Here is a 19,841-nt window from a genome sequence, read left to right as displayed (position 1 = left end):
AAATTTGATCCGCAAAATAACTTTATGCTTTAAATGGGCGGGATTTGTTGTACTTGTGGCCCTCATAAGGTAAATCCGAGCAAGGAGGCCGGGTAAGGAGAATGCCTGAGAACTGAACGGAGATTCAAAGAACGGAACCGCACTTCTGAGCAGTGGGGAAAACTGGCTGGCAACAACCCTTGATTGGCTGGTACCTTCAGGATGAGGATAAAGATGGGAGGGATCCCCTGGAAAATTCCACCGAGGCACCCATTTCCCCCAGATGTTTACTTTGCTCTGATCGGACAGAATTAAATAATGCTCCTGGGCATGGCCAAGAAGGGGAGAAACCAACCATTTCCCCATGACCTCCACCACCGTCAATTAAGGGTATGCTCCCTCTCCCCGAGACAAGATAGAATGGCTCAACTCATGGTTTGCCTCCAAATCTCGTGTTCCCAACCAATACATTCCTGCTCTGTCCCAACATTATTCACTTGTACCCACTGCTACTGGACTGTTTTTTTTATCACCTGAGAAAGATGCATCCAGCTTCAAACCTGCATCGACGACATGCCTAGATGACACTATTCTCACCGTTTCAAACTCCGCTCTAATGATCCTATGTCTGCGCTGATCTCAATCATCCCAGCAAGCTGGCACTCATTCTGCCGACCTCAGAAGGACGACTGGCCGAGTTAACCCCACCTGGTATTAATTAAATGGCTGAGCGAGATTTTAACTCAGGACCCTGAGATCCCAAGCCCACCACCCCCACACAGCCTGATCTCTAACAATCATTTTGGATTTTCTTCAGGTCACTCAACTTTGGACATACTATTGCTTCTCTCTCAACAATGGTCAAGCACAAAATCCCATACAAGAGGTCAGAACCACCTCCCTGGCAATATATCGGGCATTCCACACAATCTAGCATCCTGCTCTGCTTGCCAAGCACTCTACCTCTACATGTGGCATATAAGGCCGCCATGATACATGGCTTTCGTATTTCCTTCATACGCGTCGTCAACGTATTGCTATAAACAGAATACTTTCCTATCCTCTCCCAGTCGAGGCAAGAGGACCCCCAAAACTGTCTTGTTCACAATATCACTTCCGTGAACCTACATTTTGTAAACAAAAAAGGAAATAAGTTTATTTATATATATTTTTTTTATTCTATTTTTAAGGCAGGCTGTTTTATCCTGCTGGATGCGTTGCTCACATAATCAGCATGACATTATAAACATCAACCCGTTTGCAAATATGCAAAGAATGGCCCCACAGCATTTTGAGAATTTTCACAAATAGATTACTTTCATTGTTCAAAACATCTTCAAAATACCAAACTTTTCCCCCCTCAAAACCTTGTAGAACATCTCGAGTCAAATCCCCACCTTCTATCGCATCCACTTTACCAATCCCAAAACCAAACCCACCGGAATGATTTGCCCGCAGACACCAACAGGCTCCCGCCGTGTGTAGCACATGAATGATCCATCGATCGGGATGGTCTGTCCATGGATTTTGTCTGCCCAGCCAGCATAGTACCTACAGTACAAAAGGTTGAATAAATAGTCAAAAATATCTGGCAGAAGAAAATGCATTTCTTTGCAAATACAGTCCATGAAATCACGACACCGAATATAGTTATCGGTTGACCAATTTTAACGAGTGTCGAAAATTGGATTGAATGTCAAGGAGGAAACAAGGCCACAAACCTTGGAGAGAAAAACTGCTGTCAACAAATATGCAAGAGGTACAACAAACAAATATCTACATTCCAAACCAAAGCAGCAGAACATCCATAGAGTAGGTACCAGAAATTTGATAACTATCAAAACAAAGAGCTCTCAAGTTAGAGTGGGACGTGTATCGAGAAGTGAGCAGGAGGATAAACAAACCAAACTTCCAAAAGTTACCATCTCATTGAATCAAATGTCATGACGTCACAATCTAAACAAATGGCCCTCAGTGACCAGTAGCTCTCAAATGACTGATTATTATGGGAGTGCTCAGGTTAAGGAGAGAGCAGCCAGAGGGTCCTGATAATGACTGGTTACCAAATATCCAACATGGAAAAATGAGATAAAGAAAAATGTACTGGAGTACAATGGACTCAAATTGCACAATACAACAGAAAGGATCAGGTTGAGGCTATCATCCTGCAGTGGACTCAATAGGCCAGTCAAATTGAGTCAACGGACAATTCCTCGACAATGGGCCAAGATGGCATGATCAGTGCCCATGCTCTGGCTTTTCCTCTTTGGCCTGTCCTTCATCATAGGCCACCTTCCAGGTATTTGGAAGACTGTTACTTCCTTCTCTGCATCTTGTATTGACTCCACCTGGGAATACCTTAACAACAAACAAACAAAAAAAACACAAAAAAACAACCACACAATCCTGTGGTGTGGCAGTTGCAATCAAGCAGCTTTCTTTCTCATCATGGAAGGACAACCGGACCGAGGACAAGCCTGGTCATTGAGCAAGACTCACAACAAGTGAATTGTCATCCTCATGAAATCCATAAAATATGTCATCCGGCTCTTTAATCTCTCACTTCACAAAGTCCTGAGAGTGTCTTCACCAATCAGTCTCTGGTACTTGCTCCTCTTTTATTCCCTCTATCATCTCAAATGGCTTCACTGCAGATTCCGCTCAAAACAAGGCAAAATGTCTTAACACTGTTTGACTTTGCTCGGTCATTAAAGGGATCCGTTTTTGCACATTTTTAGTTTCAACCAAAAGAGGATGAGAGACCATTGCAATGTGTCTGTCTGTCTGTCTGAGTCTATATATTTTCGCTTTAAAAATGACTTTCTCTGCAACTGCTTGTCCGATCGATGTGAAACTTAAAACATCGGAGGAAATCCCGATGGAGAATATTTTATTGCCAACTCTGACATCATAGGACACATGGTATGGCAGCCATGCTGGATATGGGAAACAATTTGGACATAATTTTCTCTGAAACAGCTGAACGAAAAAAATTGAACCTTGGCGTAATTCATCAACTCCCATGGGGAATAAGGGTGATAATGATGACATCAACAGTGACGTGGCATAACAGCCATAATTGGTTGATTGAAATCTTTATCCGAAAAAGCTTACACTTCATACATTTGATCTATGACCCAATGTGGGTGAAGAATTTAATTTATGATATTCATAACCCATGCCAAGAAACTATGTGACATAATAGGGTGCATGGATGGGCTATAATAGCAGTGGTCCATAATAGTCATGTGCCAGTTAACGATGCAGGTATTTTTGTTCAGAATGAACAAAATATGCACTCCAGTTATGCAATGCAGTGATGATGGCCGATTTCTAAGCAGATGGTAGAGTAAATGGGGGCAAGGATCGGGTGCAAGAGCAGCAAGGCAGGTTTTCAAAGACACGTGAGCTGATTCCGCCCAGTCCAGTAGCAGAATCGGAATTAAGAGTTGCCAGTAACTTCTCCACTTTCTTGGGTGCAAATGACACAAAGTCCAGAGCAATTGGATGTGACTGGGTAGGGTGGGTACAGAGAGCGAGGGGTTGGGGACACAATATTTGGAAGCAAACAGAATTGAGGCATTCGGCCTTCTCACGGGCGGAGTTGGCTGTCGTGCCATTTGAAGAGAGGAAAGGGATGGATGGGGAGTATACACCAGACAAAGACTTGACAAGGTGCTACCAAGCTTTAGAAGGAGATGCTTTAAAGTTAAATCTTGATGTTGAACAGATGTTCTTTTCTGGCTCTCCCGAGAGTGGACACACACTTGTCACTTATCAATGACAATGCAACCACTGGAAGGGGTTCAGTGTCTTCAACTTCTGGAGCTCACCAGCAGTCATGGCTCCTCCTGGGCAGACCAAATATCAAAGTTAGTCCTGGAGTTACAGCAACGGCTGCAGACTGGGCATTTTCTGTTCTGCAAAGTCCTTTATTGATAAATCTGAACCTTACATGACATACAAGGCTTTCGTCTATATTGCTCTGCAGTTCCCTCTCTCCCCCAAGGAGCTGGAGATGCTGCTTCATAACCTGTTCCTCAAAGATTCTGTCGAATCCCAAGCTCTCAACATCAATGGCATCTCCAACAAAGAAGCAGAAGTACAAAGCCTGCTGATCTCTCATCTCAGAAAAGTTTGTGACCGTTATTTTATGCCACACGTCTTTTCCTGTCTTGCTCCCTCAAATTCCTCAATCCTTACATCCCCCGACCATCACGAGCTCCTCCAGGACACACACATTCTTCCAGTAACCACCATCGTTCAACTCCCAAAATCCAAGTTTGCCAACTCACCTCGACTTCATTCTTCTTTTCCAGTGCTTCTGAAGTTTCTTTTCTCAGTCTGTTCAATTATATCTTCACCTCAGTGCTTCAAAAGTTGGTTGTGCATCTCCACGCTCAGGTCATCCTCCATCCCTACCTATGATCTTTTCTACCTCTATTAACCCTCCACACCCAAAACCCACCCCTTTCACAAGCTGGTTGCAATGTTTGCTTCTCTCTCATCCCTCGTCATTCACTCCCTTGGTTCTAGAGTCTGTGTTGCCCCACTGGCAGTGCATTGCCATATACTCTCATCTTGCTCTTCCATGACCAGAAACTTTTTGTACAAGATATTTTTTGCCGAGTCTCGCGTAGCGAACGTGGCTCTAAGAGAGCTCCGCGTTGTTGTTGTTGTTGTCGTTGTTGTTGTTGTTGTTGTTGTTGTTCTTCTTCTTCTGGTGAAGACAAAACCTTTAGGACTCGGCTCTTTTATATACAGAATACAGATCTCCTTAAATACTAAACACCTGTACACATCCTCACATAGACGGTGCCTTTTGAGAGCGTCTATCATGAACTTTTAAATATATTCGGACATTTGCTTTAAAGTTTCGAAAAGTTCACGTTACTATTTAAAGATTATTCCATTTAATGTGTTGTAATTTCATAAATACACTATTTTCTCGTCATGAACGAGGAGCCTCCATGACGGGTCTCGCTATTGGCTCCATCAAGGCACGTGACGAAATATCGGAAGTTATTATTTATATATATATTTTTTTTTTTATTAGCGGCGTCGCGTTGCGAACGCTGGCTCGAAGAGAGCTCTGCGTTGTTGTTGTTGTTGTTCTTCTGGTGAAGACAAAACCTTTATGACGTGGCTCTGGACACATTTGTCCTTGTTTTTAAAGGAATGTGAATGCAAATTACAGGATGAAACCGACCCCAGCGATGCTCAAGCAAAGTGAAGAAGCTGCAAAAAAAAAAGTCAACAAAATGCCAACTGTTGTAACACTATTCTGAATTCTGAAATCCTTTTGTACAAAATGTAATAGAGCAGAGGCTTCGATGAAAAAAAAATCCAAGGCCAAGCTGACTCAGATAATACCGTAAGCACTTGAGCACCATGTTGATGTCCACTGCGTAGGACACAGTGTACGGCTTGCCATTATCCAGGGTCTCAAGAGACTGTGAAGGAGGAATAAAAAACAAAAAAAAAAGTCAGACGTACATTCTGAATAAGAAGGCAGAAGAAGGAAGAAAGAGAAAGTGAACCAGAACAAAAGTATTCCTCAAGGTTTACAAGCCATGATCATGCGTGATTTACAAACAAGCACACAAGCACATGCACGCAAGAAATGGGTCTTATGAACAGCTTGTTCGAACTTCAATATTTTTGAATGGCTATCTGCTTGGGAGAGGAACAATGCCGATTTCAAACCCGGGTGGTTTAAGCTCGTTAAAATGTATCTGCAGGCTACCAAAAATAGGGTAGGAGGCACTATTTGTGGTCTTGAAGCTGACTGGTTAAACCCCACGCTGCCCTCTTTGTACTGTGAAGAAATAAACTTCCGATATTTGTTTTGTTTCAGTGCAAGGGGCTGGTTGTTGCATTTCGAGGAGTTTTAGTTTTCTAACGGTACGATGGATTTTTTATATTTATTACTCGAAGACAGCAGGAATCCTTAAGAATAAGTATGACAGAGACACGCACACACATCTCCTTTTCAAAATAGAAGATGTACAGGGAAAGTACAGGGATGAAGGAAGGTTTCTTAAATGTTATAATGTCTGAAATTTGGGGCTAAGATTATACAGAGAACGTACCGGGATGAAGAAACGTCGAAGAAACATGCTCCATGTCTACCATTCAGAGTTGAGATGTACAGGGAACATACAGCGATACAGGAGCGTCTAATAAATGTGTGTAAAGTCTGCCATCCAGGCTAAAGTTGTACAAAGAATCTTTAAATAAATAAATAAACAAGCAGTCATAGACTGGTACGAACGAAATCGTCAACTTGACCTCTGACCTTGTCTAATAAATGCTGTCTCCAGAGAAGGTAGCGACGAAAACCAGAAGTTTCTATGTTGATTCTGTACCAAACCATCAAAAATCGTCACGTCGACCGAAGCAAAAATCTCCATTTCTCCACGCAATTATTTTAGATTATTTTATCAAAGTCACAAAACCATAATATTCAGCCATCCACTAACAATCTTTGCATAATCCCACGGCTTAGCGAGTCAGGCATGCGACGATAACCTTGATTGGGTTATCAACCTGAATTTGACAATAAAAAAATGACTTTTAAACACCATCTTTATCGAAAACACAGTCAGCGCGCACACGCAAAACCATACGTGACTCAATGACGCGTCTGCTCAAGCACACTGCATCATGGGACGACCCGTGACGCGTCGAGTGAAATATTTTTTATACAATCTTAAAACGTCTCCAAAACATCCGATTTTTACCAGAATTTTGACAACCGAGTTTTAAGCGTCCAAAGCGATCGCAAAAACCGAAGACAAAATTAAAATCGAAGTTAAATCGAACTCGTAACGTCGAGCGAAGCAAAAATACTCCATTTCTCCACATTAATTTAAGAAATTATGTTTGACCTCACTGTGACCTTGACCTTTGACCGATTTTGACCAAAATCTAAGCAACGCGAGCCATCACCGTCCTGAATCACGTGGTGTAATTTGACATTGGTAGCTTCTTCCATTCTCGAGTTATCGTGCCTACAAACAAACAAACAAGCAGTCATAGACTGGTACTTACGAAATCGTCAACTTGACCTCTGACCTTGTCTAATAAAAGCTGTCTCAAGAGAAGGTAGCGACGCAAACCAGAAGTTTCTACGATGATTCTATACCAAACCATCAAAAATCGTAACGTCGACCGAAGCAAAAATTCTCCATTTCTCCACGCAATTATTCAATATTATTTTATGAAAGTCACAAAACCGTAATATTCAGCCATCCACCAACAATCTTTCCATAATCCGATGGCTACGCGAGTCAGGCATGCGACGATAATCTTTATTGGGATAAAAAATGACTTCTAAATACCATCTTTATCGAAAACACCGTCAGCACACACGGAAATCTTTAACGTGACTCAACGACGCGTCTGCTCGAGCGCACCGCATCATGGGACGACCCGTGACGCGTCGAGTGAAATATTTTTTATACAATCTTAAAACGTCTCCAAAACATCCGATTTTTACCAGAATTTCGACAACCGAGTTTTAAGCGTCCAAAGCAATCGCAAAAACCGAAGACAAAATTAAAATAAAAGTTAAAACGAACTCGTAACGTCGAGCGAAGGAAAAATACTCCATTTCTCCACATTAATTTACGGAATTATGTTTGACCTCACTTTGACCAAAATCTAATCAGCACTAGCCATCACCCTCCTGAATCACGTGGTGTAATTTGACATTGGTAGCTTCTTCCGTTCTCGAGTTATCGTGCCTACAAACAAATAAACAAGCAGTCATAGACTGGTACTTACGAAATCGTCAACTTGACCTCTGACCTTGTCTAATAAAAGCTGTCTCTGGAGAAGGTAGCGACGCAAACCAGAAGTTTCTACCATGATTCTGTTCCAAATCATCAAAAATTGAATTTTTGACCTCACGGTGACCTTGATCTTTGACCGATTTTGACCAAAATCTAATCAGCACGAGCCATCACCCTCCTGAATCACGTGGTGTAATTGACATTGGTAGCTTCTTCCGTTCTCGAGTTATCTTGCCTACAAACAAACAAACAAGCAGTCATAGACTGGTACTTACGAAATCGTCAACTTGACTTCTGACCTTGTCTAATAAAAGCTGTCTCCAGAGAAGGTAGCGATGCAAACCAGAAGTTTCTACGACGACTCTGTACCAAACCATCAAAAATCGTAACAACGACCGAAGCAAAAATCTCCATTTCTCCACGCAATTATTTTATATTATTTTATCAAAGTCACAAAACCGTAATATTCGGCCATCCACCAACAATCTTTACATAATCCGACGGCTTAGCGAGTCAGGCATGCGACGATAACCTTTATTGGGATAAAAAAAAATGACTTTTAAACACCATCTTTATCGAAAACACCGTCAGCGCGCACACGCAAAACCTTTACGTGACTCAACGACGCATCTGCTCGAGCGCACTGCATCATGGGACGACCCGTGACGCGTCGCGTGAAATATTTTTTACACAATCTTAAAACGTCTCCAAAACATCCGATTTTTACCAGAATTTCGACAACCGAGTTTTAAGCGTCCTAAGCGATCTCAAAAACCGAAGACAAAATTAAAATCGAAGTTAAAACGAACTCGAAATGTCGAGCGAATCAAAAATCTCCATTTCTCCACGCAAAACCTTAACGTCACTCAACGACGCGTCTGCTCGAGCGCACTGCATCATGGGACGACCCGTGACGCGTCGCGTGAAATATTTTTTACACAATCTTAAAACGTCTCCAAAACATCCGATTTTTATCAGAATTTCGACAACCGAGTTTTAAGCGTCCGAAGCGATCGCAAAAACCGAAGACAAAATTAAAATCGAAGTGAAAACGAACTCGTTACGTCGAGCGAAGCAAAAATACTCCATTTCTCCACGTGCATTTACGGAATTATGTTTGACCTCACTGTGACCTTGACCTTTGACCGATTTTGACCAAAATCTAATCAGCACTAGCCATCAACCTCCTGAATCATGTGGTGTAATTTGACATTGGTAGCTTCTTCCGTTCTCGAGTTATCGTGCCTACAAACAAACAAACAAATAAACCAATGTCACCCGCAGGGTGACCCGTATCTTGCCAAAAGGTGACCACGTGTGACTTCTTTAAGGTCACACTGAGGTGAACAGAGGTGGTATCCACCAGGAGCGACTCCTTGAGGAATATCTGCCTACGAGAGATTCCGATGAGAATCGTTCCACAGAGTAACCATGAAAAATATGTGTTTGCCTCATAACGTCACCAAATGACGTCATCATGTCTCAAGCTTGACATATCTAGAAAGCACTCATCGAGGTGTTCAATTTGAAGTACCACACGATATGGTTCCTAAAACTTGAAAATTTGACCTTGGGGTCAAATATGTTTGACCTTCGGTGCTAACCATGAAGGTCAAGGCCAATCGCCACCAAAAATTAATCAGCTGAGCACCAGACCATGAACTATATTCCCATGAAGTTTGAAGACTATCCGATCAAAATTACTCAAAAAAGCGTTTCGTCGACTCCCCTGATTTGCGACAAAGTGACCTTGACCTTTGCCCTTGACCTTCAAAATTTTATGCGCTGAAAGGGACCTCGATAGGCCTCTGATATGCGAAGTTACAAAAATTTCCAATGATAACTGTGCTCTGCAGAATTTTTTATTCGTGATTACAGACAAACAAACAAACAAAAAAAATAAACCAATGTCACCCGCAGGGTGACCCGTATCTTGCCAAAAGGTGACCACGTGTGACTTCTTTAAGGTCACACTGAGGTGAACAGAGCTGCTATCCACCAGGAGCGACTCCTTGAGGAATATCTGCCTACGAGAGATTCCGATGAGAATCGTTCTACAGAGTAACCATGAAAAATATGTTTGCCTCACAACGTCACCAAATGACGTCATAATGTCTCAAGCTTGACATATCTAGAAAGCACTCATCGAGGTGTTCAATTTGAGGGACTACACGATATGGTTCCTAAAACTTGAAAATTTGACCTTGGGGTCAAATATGTTTGACCTCAGGTGCTAACCATGAAGGTCAAGGCCAATCGCCACCAAAAATTAATCAGCTGAGCACCAGACCATGAACTATATTCCCATGAAGTTTGAAGACGATCCGATCAAAATTATTCAAAAAATAAGGGTTTCGTCGACTCCCCTGATTTGCGACAAAGTGACCTTGACCTTTGACCTTCACCTTCAAAATTTTATGCGCTGAAAGGGACCTCGAGAGGCCTCTGATAGCGAAGTTACAAAAATTTCCAATGACAACTGTGCTCTGCAGAGTGATTTATATGTGATTACAGACCAAAAACAAAAACAAACAAACAAAAAAACAAAACAAATGAAGGTCAAGGCCAATCGCCACCAAAAATTAATCAGCTGAGCGCCAGACCATGAACTATATTACCATGAAGTTTGAAGACGATCCGATCAAAATTACTCAAAAAATAAGGGTTTCGTCGACTTCCCTGATTTGCGCCAAAGTGACCTTGACCTTTGACCTTGACCTTCAAAATTTTGGGCACTAAAAGGGACCTCTATAGGCCTCTGATATGCGAAGTTACAAAAATTTCCGATGATAACTGTGCTCTGCAGAATTTTTTATACGTGATTACAGACAAACAAACAAACAAAAAAAACATACAAGCTGACTAACATATCTTGCAAAAACTTCGTTTTGGCAAGATAACAAACAAACAAACAAACAGAAACGGAGGGCATCAATATACTTACGAAATCTTTAGATTTCCTAAGTGACAAACAAACAGAAACGGAAGGCATCAATATACTTACGAAATGTAAAGATTTCGTAAGTAACAAACAAGCAGTCATAGACTGGCACTTACGAAATCGTCAACTTGACCTCTGACCTTGTCTAATAAAAGCTGTCTCGAGAGAAGGTAGCGACGCAAACCATACCAGAAGTTTCATCGATGATTCTGTACCAAACCATCAGAAATCGAATGTTTTGGATGTTTGACCTCACTGTGACCTTGACCTTTGACCGATTTTGACCAAAATCTAAGCAGCACTTACCATCACCCTCCTGAATCACGTGGTGTAATTTGACATTGGTAGCTCCTTCCGTTCTCGAGTTATTGTGCCTACAAACAAACAAACAAACAAGCAGTCATAGACTGGTACTTACGAAATCGTCAACTTGACCTCTGACCTTGTCTAATAAAAGCTGTCTCTCGAGAAGGTAGCGACGCAAACCAGAAGTTTCTACGATGATTCTGTACCAAACCATCAAAAATCGAATGTTTTGGATGTTTGACCTCACTGTGACCTTGACCTTTGACCGATTTTGACCAAAATCTAATCAGCACGAGCCATCACCCTCCTGAATCACGTGGTTTAATTTGACATTTGTAGCTTCTTCTGTTCTCGAGTTATCGTGCCGACAAACAAACAAACAAACGGAAGGCATCAATATACTTACGAAATCTTTAGATTTCGTAAGTAACAAACAAACAGAAACGGAAGGCATCAATATACTAACGAAATCTTTAGATTTCGTAAGCAACAAACAAGCAGTCATAGACTGGTACTTACGAAATCGTCAACTTGACCTCTAACCTTGTCTAATAAAAGCTGTCTCTCGAGAAGGTAGCAACGCAAACCAGAAGTTTCTACGATGATTCTGTATCAAACCATCAAAAATCGAATGTTTTGGATGTTTGACCTCACTGTGACCTTGACCTTTGACCGATTTTGACCAAAATCTAATCAGCACTAGCCATCACCCTCCTGAATCACGTGGTGTAATTTGACATTGGTAGCTTCTTCCGTTCGAGTTATCTGTACCAAACCATCAAAAATCGAATATTTGACCTCACTGTGACCTTGACCTTTGACCGATTTTGACCAAAAACTAAGCAGTACTAGCCATCAGCCTCCTGAATCACGTGGTGTAATTTGACATTGGTAGCTCCTTCCGTTCTCGAGTTGTCGTGCCTACAAACAAACAAACAAACAAACAAACAAACAGAAACGGAAGGCATCAATATACTTACGAAATCTTTAGATTTCGTAAGTAACAAACAAGCAGTCATAGACTGGTACTTACAAAATCGTCAACTTGACCTCTGACCTTGTCTCATAAAAGCTGTCTCGAGAGAAGGTAGCGACGCAAACCATACCAGAAGTTTCATCGATGATTCTGTACCAAACCATCAGAAATCGAATGTTTTGGATGTTTGACCTCACTGTGACCTTGACCTTTGACCGATTTTGACCAAAATCTAATAAGCGCAAGCCACCACCCTCCTGAATCACGTGGTGTAATTTGACATTGGTAGCTTCTTCCGTTCTCGAGTTATCATTTTTTGGATGTTTGACCTCACTGTGACCTTGACCTTTGACCGATTTTGACCAAAATCTAATCAGCACTTACCATCACCCTCCTGAATCATGTGGTGTAATTTGACATTGGTAGCTCCTTCCGTTCGAGTTATCGTGCCTACAAACAAACAAACAAGCAGTCATAGACTGGTACTTACGAAATCGTCAACTTGACCTCTGACCTTGTCTAATAAAAGCTGTCTCTCGAGAAGGTAGCGACGCAAACCAGAGGTTTCTACGATGATTCTGTATCAAACCATCAAAAATCGAATGTTTGACCTCACTGTGACCTTGATCTTTGACCGATTTTGACCAAAATCTAATCAGCACTTGCCATGACCCTCCTGAATCACGTGGTGTAATTTGACATTGGTAGCTTCTTCCGTTCGAGTTATCTGTACCAAACCATCAAAAATCGAATATTTGACCTCACTGTGACCTTGACCTTTGACCGATTTTGACCAAAAACTAAGCAGTACTAGCCATCAGCCTCCTGAATCACGTGGTGTAATTTGACATTGGTAGCTTCTTCCGTTCTCGAGTTATCATGCCTACAAACAAACAAACAAACAAACGGAAGTCATCAATATACTTACGAAATCTTTAGAGTTCGTAAGTAACAAACACAAACGGAAGTGATCAATATACTTACGAAATCTTTAGATTTTGTCAGTAATAAATAAATAAACAAAAAAACCCTCACTATTCCCAAAGGAGCTTCCAATGCAAGAGGCAGGTTTTCGGCCCATCAAAGCCTGCACAATAGTTACCAACCCAAAGTCTTTTGTCCATGCTCAATCCTTCGTAAATGCTGAGCATCAAGCAAGGAAGTAACATGTCCCATGTTTAAAGTCTTTAGTATGACCCAGGTTCGAATCACCGACTTCCCACACTCAGAGCGGACACTAACCACGAGTCTGGTGACGTAGAAGGAAAAAAAAAAATTAAAATTTTACTAATACATGTCTTAGCCTTTGGTATAATTACATGTGGGTTTTTTGGGGGGGCAGGGGAGGAAATAACCTTATCGGTGAGGGTACCACGGTTAATTAAATATTTTACAAACAGATATGGTGGTGGTAAACAATGTTTTGAACAACGGTCAAATTCGTCCTCGATACTTTTAATGTTCTTCATTCAATGAGATTCCGCTATGACTCTGAGCTGTGCATTCAAGCATGGGCAGGTAATGCATGCACGGAAAGTCACCGCCAGGTAATGGCCATCCCTCTCAATGAGGTCGGCGAGACGCAGCATCAACTGCGAGCGGGCGGAGGCATCCATCCGTCGCCATGGTGATCCAGGAAGGAATGCACGGCTGGCAGCCTTGACAGCGCGATCTACATCAACCTGTAAAGGATAATGAACAAAGCAGAAAAGGAAAGGGCAGCAACCCTAATATTAGTGATAAAAGTTTAATTATTGTACGAGATAAACAATGCAGAATGTGATGAAAGGCCAATGAAGGGAGACAATGCGGAATGTGAAAGAGAGTCCAACCTTATCAGCTTCTGAAACCTGTGAAATGGTTTCACCTGTGGAGGGGTTCAATGTCGAGAAGGTACGTCCGCTCTCTGGATCAGTCCATTCATTGTCAATAAACAGCTGATAACAAGGATAACAGAGGAGAAACAACAAGTTGACATGGATTCTGAAATTTGAACCTTCAACTACAGCAACAAAGGGAAAGATTGTGTTGCAATGCTTATACACCATTAATGCAGCTTTATCTCTACTAATAAATGTCTGAGTGTGTGTGTGTGTGTGTGTGTGTGTGTGTGTGTGTGTGTGTGTGTGTGTGTGTGTGTGTGTGTGTGTGTGTGTGTGTGTGTGTGTGTGTGTGTGTGTGTGTGTGCGCGCGCGCGCGTGTCTGCGTCTGGGTGTGTGTGTGTGTGTGCGTGTGTGTCTGCGTCTGGGTGTGTGTGCATGTGTCTGTCCTTACTCACCCATCCCTATCCCTCGATCTCCCACCCTTGTCCTCTCTCCCACACACCTCCTCCTCTGTTGAGGACTGACGGTTTAGTTTTGAATTGAAAACCATTTCCTCATGGGGTTGCACGCATTAATTAGATTCAGTGAGCCGACCGGAGGGGTGCAAAGGTCGCTGCATGTGCGAGCATGCAGGCAGGCCTTTGCCAGGTAGATTGTGTGGGTTTCAATGCTCCCGCCTGGTTTTATATAGAACCTGATGGTTAAAAAGAAAATGTTGCCGTTTGGGTGCACTTCATTTCCCTTCTCTTCCTCACCCCACATGCTGCCTTCCCTTCTGCTCATACTGCCTTTCCTTCTCTTCTTTTCCCCTCACACCACATTCTCTTCCCCTCACTATTACCCCTCCCCTCTCCACTCCACTCCCCATGAGCATCTCCTGGTGGTCTCCGCATGCTGTATTAACATACCCCATTTCGTTCAATCCTGTACTGACCCCCCACCCCCTTTTCTCCACAAATGCCGCAACCCAACACAAGTCAAGAACCCCTCCCCTCAAACCACCCCAACTTCCCCACTCCCCCCCTCTCCTCCTTACTCCAACCCTTCTCCCAGAGTGAATAGCGACATTTTGTGAAGAGTCGCTCTCCCCACCCCACTCCCACCCCCATCCTCGCTCTCACCCCCCCCCCCACCATTCTCAAGCCTCTGAGCTCCCCCCACCCCTTCTCTCTCTCTCTCTCTCTCTCTCTCTCTCTCTCTCTCTCTCTCTCTCTCTCTCTCTCTCTCTCCCTCTCTCTCTCTCTCTCTCTCTCTCTCTCTCTCTCTCTCTCTCTCTCTCTCTCTCTCTCTCTCTCTCTCTCTCTCTCTCTCTCTCTCTCTCTCTCTCTCTCTCTCTTCCCCCTTCATATTCCTGTTAGCAAAGCGATTGGTTGTATTTGCAAGTATGATAATAAGGGTTCTAAGCTCAGATGGCATCCTTGTTTAGCAACACAAACAATTGAGGAAGTAAGGATTCCCATGATTAATAACCTTCCCAAACATGCGTGATAATGTGTATTAGCTCCTTCACAAATGTAACAAAATAGGACTTCGCTTTACACATGGCCTAGCTTTTTTTGTACACCTTGTCGAGGCTCATGTGAGAGCTAACACACAACGCACAGCAAGGGGGGCATGAAACAAAGATGGCGGGAGAAAGAGGACAAAACAGTGGGGAACAGAGACATTAGGAGATCTGTGGAAGGGAGAGGGATGGGGTGGGGAACATGGGGAATACAAGATGGACATTATGGGGACTTTCAGGAAGGAAAGTAGGGAATTTGAAGGATGTAGGTTTGGGGTGGATTAACAGGGGTAGAAAAGATTGAGGATTTGGATGGGGGAAGATAAGAGGTGGTGGTGAACAACTGTTTTGAAGGCTTGGAGGGAAGATTGGGATTGAACAGTGAGAGAGTTTATTCCAAAGGCAGGGAAAAAGAGGAATGAAAGAGTGAAGGTGAGCAGTGATTCATGATTTTGGTACTTCTACCAGAAGAGGGTTGCTGGTGGACCTTGAGCACCCTGTGGAAATATGGGGGGTGAGGGACAGTTGGTATCGGACCACTGTTGGTATCACAGACAGCGCTGGGTGGGAGGGGGAGGGCAATACTGGAGAGGAGACAGTAAAAGACAGAAAGACCACCGATCTGCCTGCGGTGAGAATGAGAGGCCCAAAGTTTCAGCCTAATAGCAGAAGATACCAATGCTATCTTTTCACATGTTCTTTGCTTAGTTTCCAACCAACCACACACACACACACACACACACACACACACACACACACACACACACACACACACACACACACACACACACACACACACACACACACACACACACACACACACACGATTGACATCTTTGCACCTTCCTCTCTACACTTCACCTGCATATAACCACACCCCTCACCATTCCTCCCTCCGACCATGCACCACAGACACCCTCAAATTCCCCCCCCCCCCCCCTTCTTTGCGAGTGGGTTTGCGTTGGTCCATCAACCACGCATTCTTTAACAACAACAAAAGAAACAAAAAAAAGGACGTCGCAATTGTTCCGTCCGTTCCCGTCTCATTCTGATGGCACATATTTCGTTCGCATGATTACTCTCGCCAAGGGAGGGGCTTTGCGTTTGGGTCTGTTTGTTAATTGCCGGAATCCTTCGGATTTCGGCAATTATGTTGGTCGGATGTGTGTGTCATTCTGTATGTGTCTGTCTGTTTGTTTGTGCGTTTGTTTACCCTGTAGAAGCCACACCGTTTCAGCGATCATGACCAAACTGGGTACAGACGTCGGCCATGGTCCAACTGAGACACTTGTCATTTTTGGTGAATCTAGGTCAAAGGCCAAGGTCAAGGTCACCGAAAAACCGAAATTCTTATTTTCGCAATAACGTCCGCTAAAATGGTCGTATCGACTTCAAACCAAATCCAAAATGTGCATCTTCCAATTCTGCATCCAACCATATGTCTCATTGGGGGTGTCACACCAACACCCTTCTTAGCGATCGGGGGTCGAATGTCAGGGGGGTTGGGTCAAAAATTTCAAATTGCGATAAAAACGCCATTTCAAGTTCGATTGACTTCCGAGTTATGATCATGATTCAAATAAGTGCTATAACTCATTAAACAGTAGCACTATCGACTTACAAGAACCAAATTGATTTCCAGGTTTTTGTTTTTTTCAGAGATCATGGAGATATGACAAAATTATTCCGGCAATTCCTTGCTCAACGAGCAATTTCATTTGTTTGTTTGTCCGCACAGAACTTTCATGTTTTTCTCCGCAACCGCTTGTTGGATTGAGACGAAATTTAAACCACTGGTTGGAAAATGTTGGAAAAACGGAAAAACTTCGGACCTCTATCTCTGAAGTCGAACCAAGGAAAAAGTTGAAACTTGGCACATGGCAAGAACTCCTCATGAGGAAAAAAAAGTGCGATTTTTTTTGACATCAGAGGTGCCTTAGTTATGACATCATAATTGCATATGTAGATACTACATCTGATCAGTATGAAAACTGTTAAGATTCATCTCAGGATAATATGGTCCACAGAAAAAAAATTGATGACATCATGTCACGTGATTTGGAAGTCACATTGAATAAAAAATAAATAAATAACCTTCAAAAATCTTCTCTGAAAAGTGGCTGAAGAGACGGGGGCAAAAAACTGTATACTTATGACCACCCATCCATGAAGAACAAAAGGTTCACACATACGACATCATCAGTCACATGCTTTGGTAGCCAAATTGGATTTACCCCAAAACCTACGAAAATCTTCTCCAGAACGGCTGGACAGATCGAGGGAAACTTCACACAAATGTTCCCCAAGCCATGGGTGTACAAGATTGTTCAGGAATAATTGATTGGTCACATGGTTTGGCAGCCATATTGGATGGAAGAAAATATTATATAATGTTTTCTCTGGAACCGCTTAATCAACTAAAGTGAAACTTCACATTTATGATCAAATAGTGATGGGGAATACATGTTTTAAATTTGAAATTGATCAGATGCATGGTCTGGCAGCCAGAATTATTTAAAAAAATTGATAGTTCTTTTTCATTTATTTATTTTTTAAAGAAGGCTCACTTGACTGTACCTGGATGGGTTTGAGGGTAGAGGAGTAGTTGCTGAAATGCTAATCCTATCTAGGTTTCTCCTGATGACTTCATCATTTCTTTATGCTTGTTTGGGTTCCTTCTGATTCGTCCGATGCAGGACTGTACCGATTTGGTCTTCCATTTGATTTGAATTGAATTTTTTTAATCCCATTCTCAATTAAATTGAATTATGAATAATAAAAAAATAAAATAAAAGTCATGGGTCATGGTCAGGTGTCTGATTAAAGTGGGGATGCATCAAAGCAGGACGTCTTGGTACCTCTGCCATCACTGTCAGTATAGTAGTTATAAAGTGTCAGTTCTAATTATGTCTCATTAATTATGTAACACACCAGTACACAAACGCCACACAAAAGAAGTCCTGGTGAGAGTCTGCAATCTCCGATTGCTCTTTTTCTTGTTAAGATCGTAAAAGTTTTATGATCGGTGTAACTCTGCACTGTCTCTTGCCGCACTTCACCAATCCTTGCTTTCTCTGCTACACGTATTTCCTTTTGTATAAAGTCCATTGCTTTCCATCAACGTAACTTTCCTCACCCTTGCTGTGCAGGGTGTTTCAAAAAGATTGATACAACTTTGACTTCCTGCCATTTCTTTGTTTTTTGACCTATCCCGTTTTCCATTTCAAGGTTTGGTGGTGTTATCATGGTGTTTGTTCGCTGCGATTTCTAGCTCCATTGCTCAACTATGCTATTGACAATGAAGCAGAAAACAAAAGTGGTGGCTCCGTGGTGTGAAACTAAATCATATGTAGACATCGGCTGTAGGTTCTGTCCGGAATACAACCTCAGAACACGTGATGGACCCACAAATTGTGCCATTCAACGTATTGACACATTTTGAGCACAAGGGTATAGTTCACAACCAGAGCAAGGGCAACAGTGCCATCAACAACTACAACACCATTTTCTGGCGGGTGTCTACATATGATTTAGTCTCATACCACAAAACCACGACTTTTGTCTTCTGCTTTACTGTCGTTGGCATAGTTGAGATACGGAGCTAAAATCCCAGGGAACAAATAGCACAATAATACCACCAAACCCTGAAAAGGAAAACGGTATCGGTCAAAAAACAAAGAAATGGCAGGAAGTCAAAGTTGTCTCAATCTTTTTGAAAAACCTCAGAAATAAACTTGCTTATTCTTGTGAATGTACCAAGTTTGTAGCATCTTTTCCTCCATTGGTCCATTGTAGTCCACACAAAGTGGTAGCGGGAAGTTCTACCCCACCGATTGGCTCTCCACATTAGCTGGTGCATACTTGGCAGCTCTGCTGCGCTGCACCTGATCAGGTAAGATAAAGCAAGTACACATCAAGGGCATGGCCCCCCTTGATATTGTGAATTCACCGGAAATGGTAAAATGCATAGTGTTGACAACACTGTGCCAGTATTAGTGGTACCAATCGGCATTTGTGGTTAATTTGCAATGCGTGTAGTTATACATGGCTGGGGACCCCAGGACGGGTGTTCAGAAGGAACTAGAGCGCTTCCCCTCATGGCGAACCTCGAACTCCAGGCCATAACAGTGTGTGTGTATTTTTTATATATATATATATATATATATATATATATATATATATATATACATATACACACACACACACACACACACACACACACACACACACACACACACACACACACACACACACACACACACACACACACACACACACACACACACACTCACACACACACACACACACACACACACACACACACACACACACACGCGCCAAAACATTATGACCACCTGCCAAATAGGCTGTTGGTGGTGCTCCACGTGGCACCAAAACAGTGCCGACCCGCCGAGGCATGGACTCAACAAGCCCCCTGAAGGTGTCCTGTGGTATCTGGCACCAAAACATTCAGAGCAGATCCTTCAAGTCCTGCAAGTTGCAAGGTGGCGCCGCC

General features: G+C 42.6%; 1 protein-coding gene across 1 annotated transcript in view; it reads right to left on the bottom strand.

Moving 5' to 3' along the window:
• Positions 1–19,841, bottom strand: part of LOC147019257 (aldehyde dehydrogenase, mitochondrial-like) — a 59,218-nt gene that overhangs the window by 31,220 nt on the left and 8,157 nt on the right. Inside the window, exons 2-5 of the mRNA XM_085899596.1 lie at positions 13,831–13,935; positions 13,540–13,680; positions 5,353–5,432; positions 1,419–1,530 (exon numbers count right to left, since the gene is read on the bottom strand). Coding sequence (XP_085755722.1) covers positions 1,419–1,530; positions 5,353–5,432; positions 13,540–13,680; positions 13,831–13,935 — 438 coding nt within the window. The remainder of the gene's footprint in view (positions 1–1,418; positions 1,531–5,352; positions 5,433–13,539; positions 13,681–13,830; positions 13,936–19,841) is intronic.

Source organism: Eptatretus burgeri, chromosome 10, assembly GCF_056783735.1.
Source record: "Eptatretus burgeri isolate ZD-2024b chromosome 10, Ebu_testis_v1, whole genome shotgun sequence".
NCBI lineage: Eukaryota > Metazoa > Chordata > Myxini > Myxiniformes > Myxinidae > Eptatretus > Eptatretus burgeri.
The sequence above is the reverse complement of the archived record's forward strand: the minus strand, read 5'-3'. Positions and strand labels throughout refer to the sequence as shown.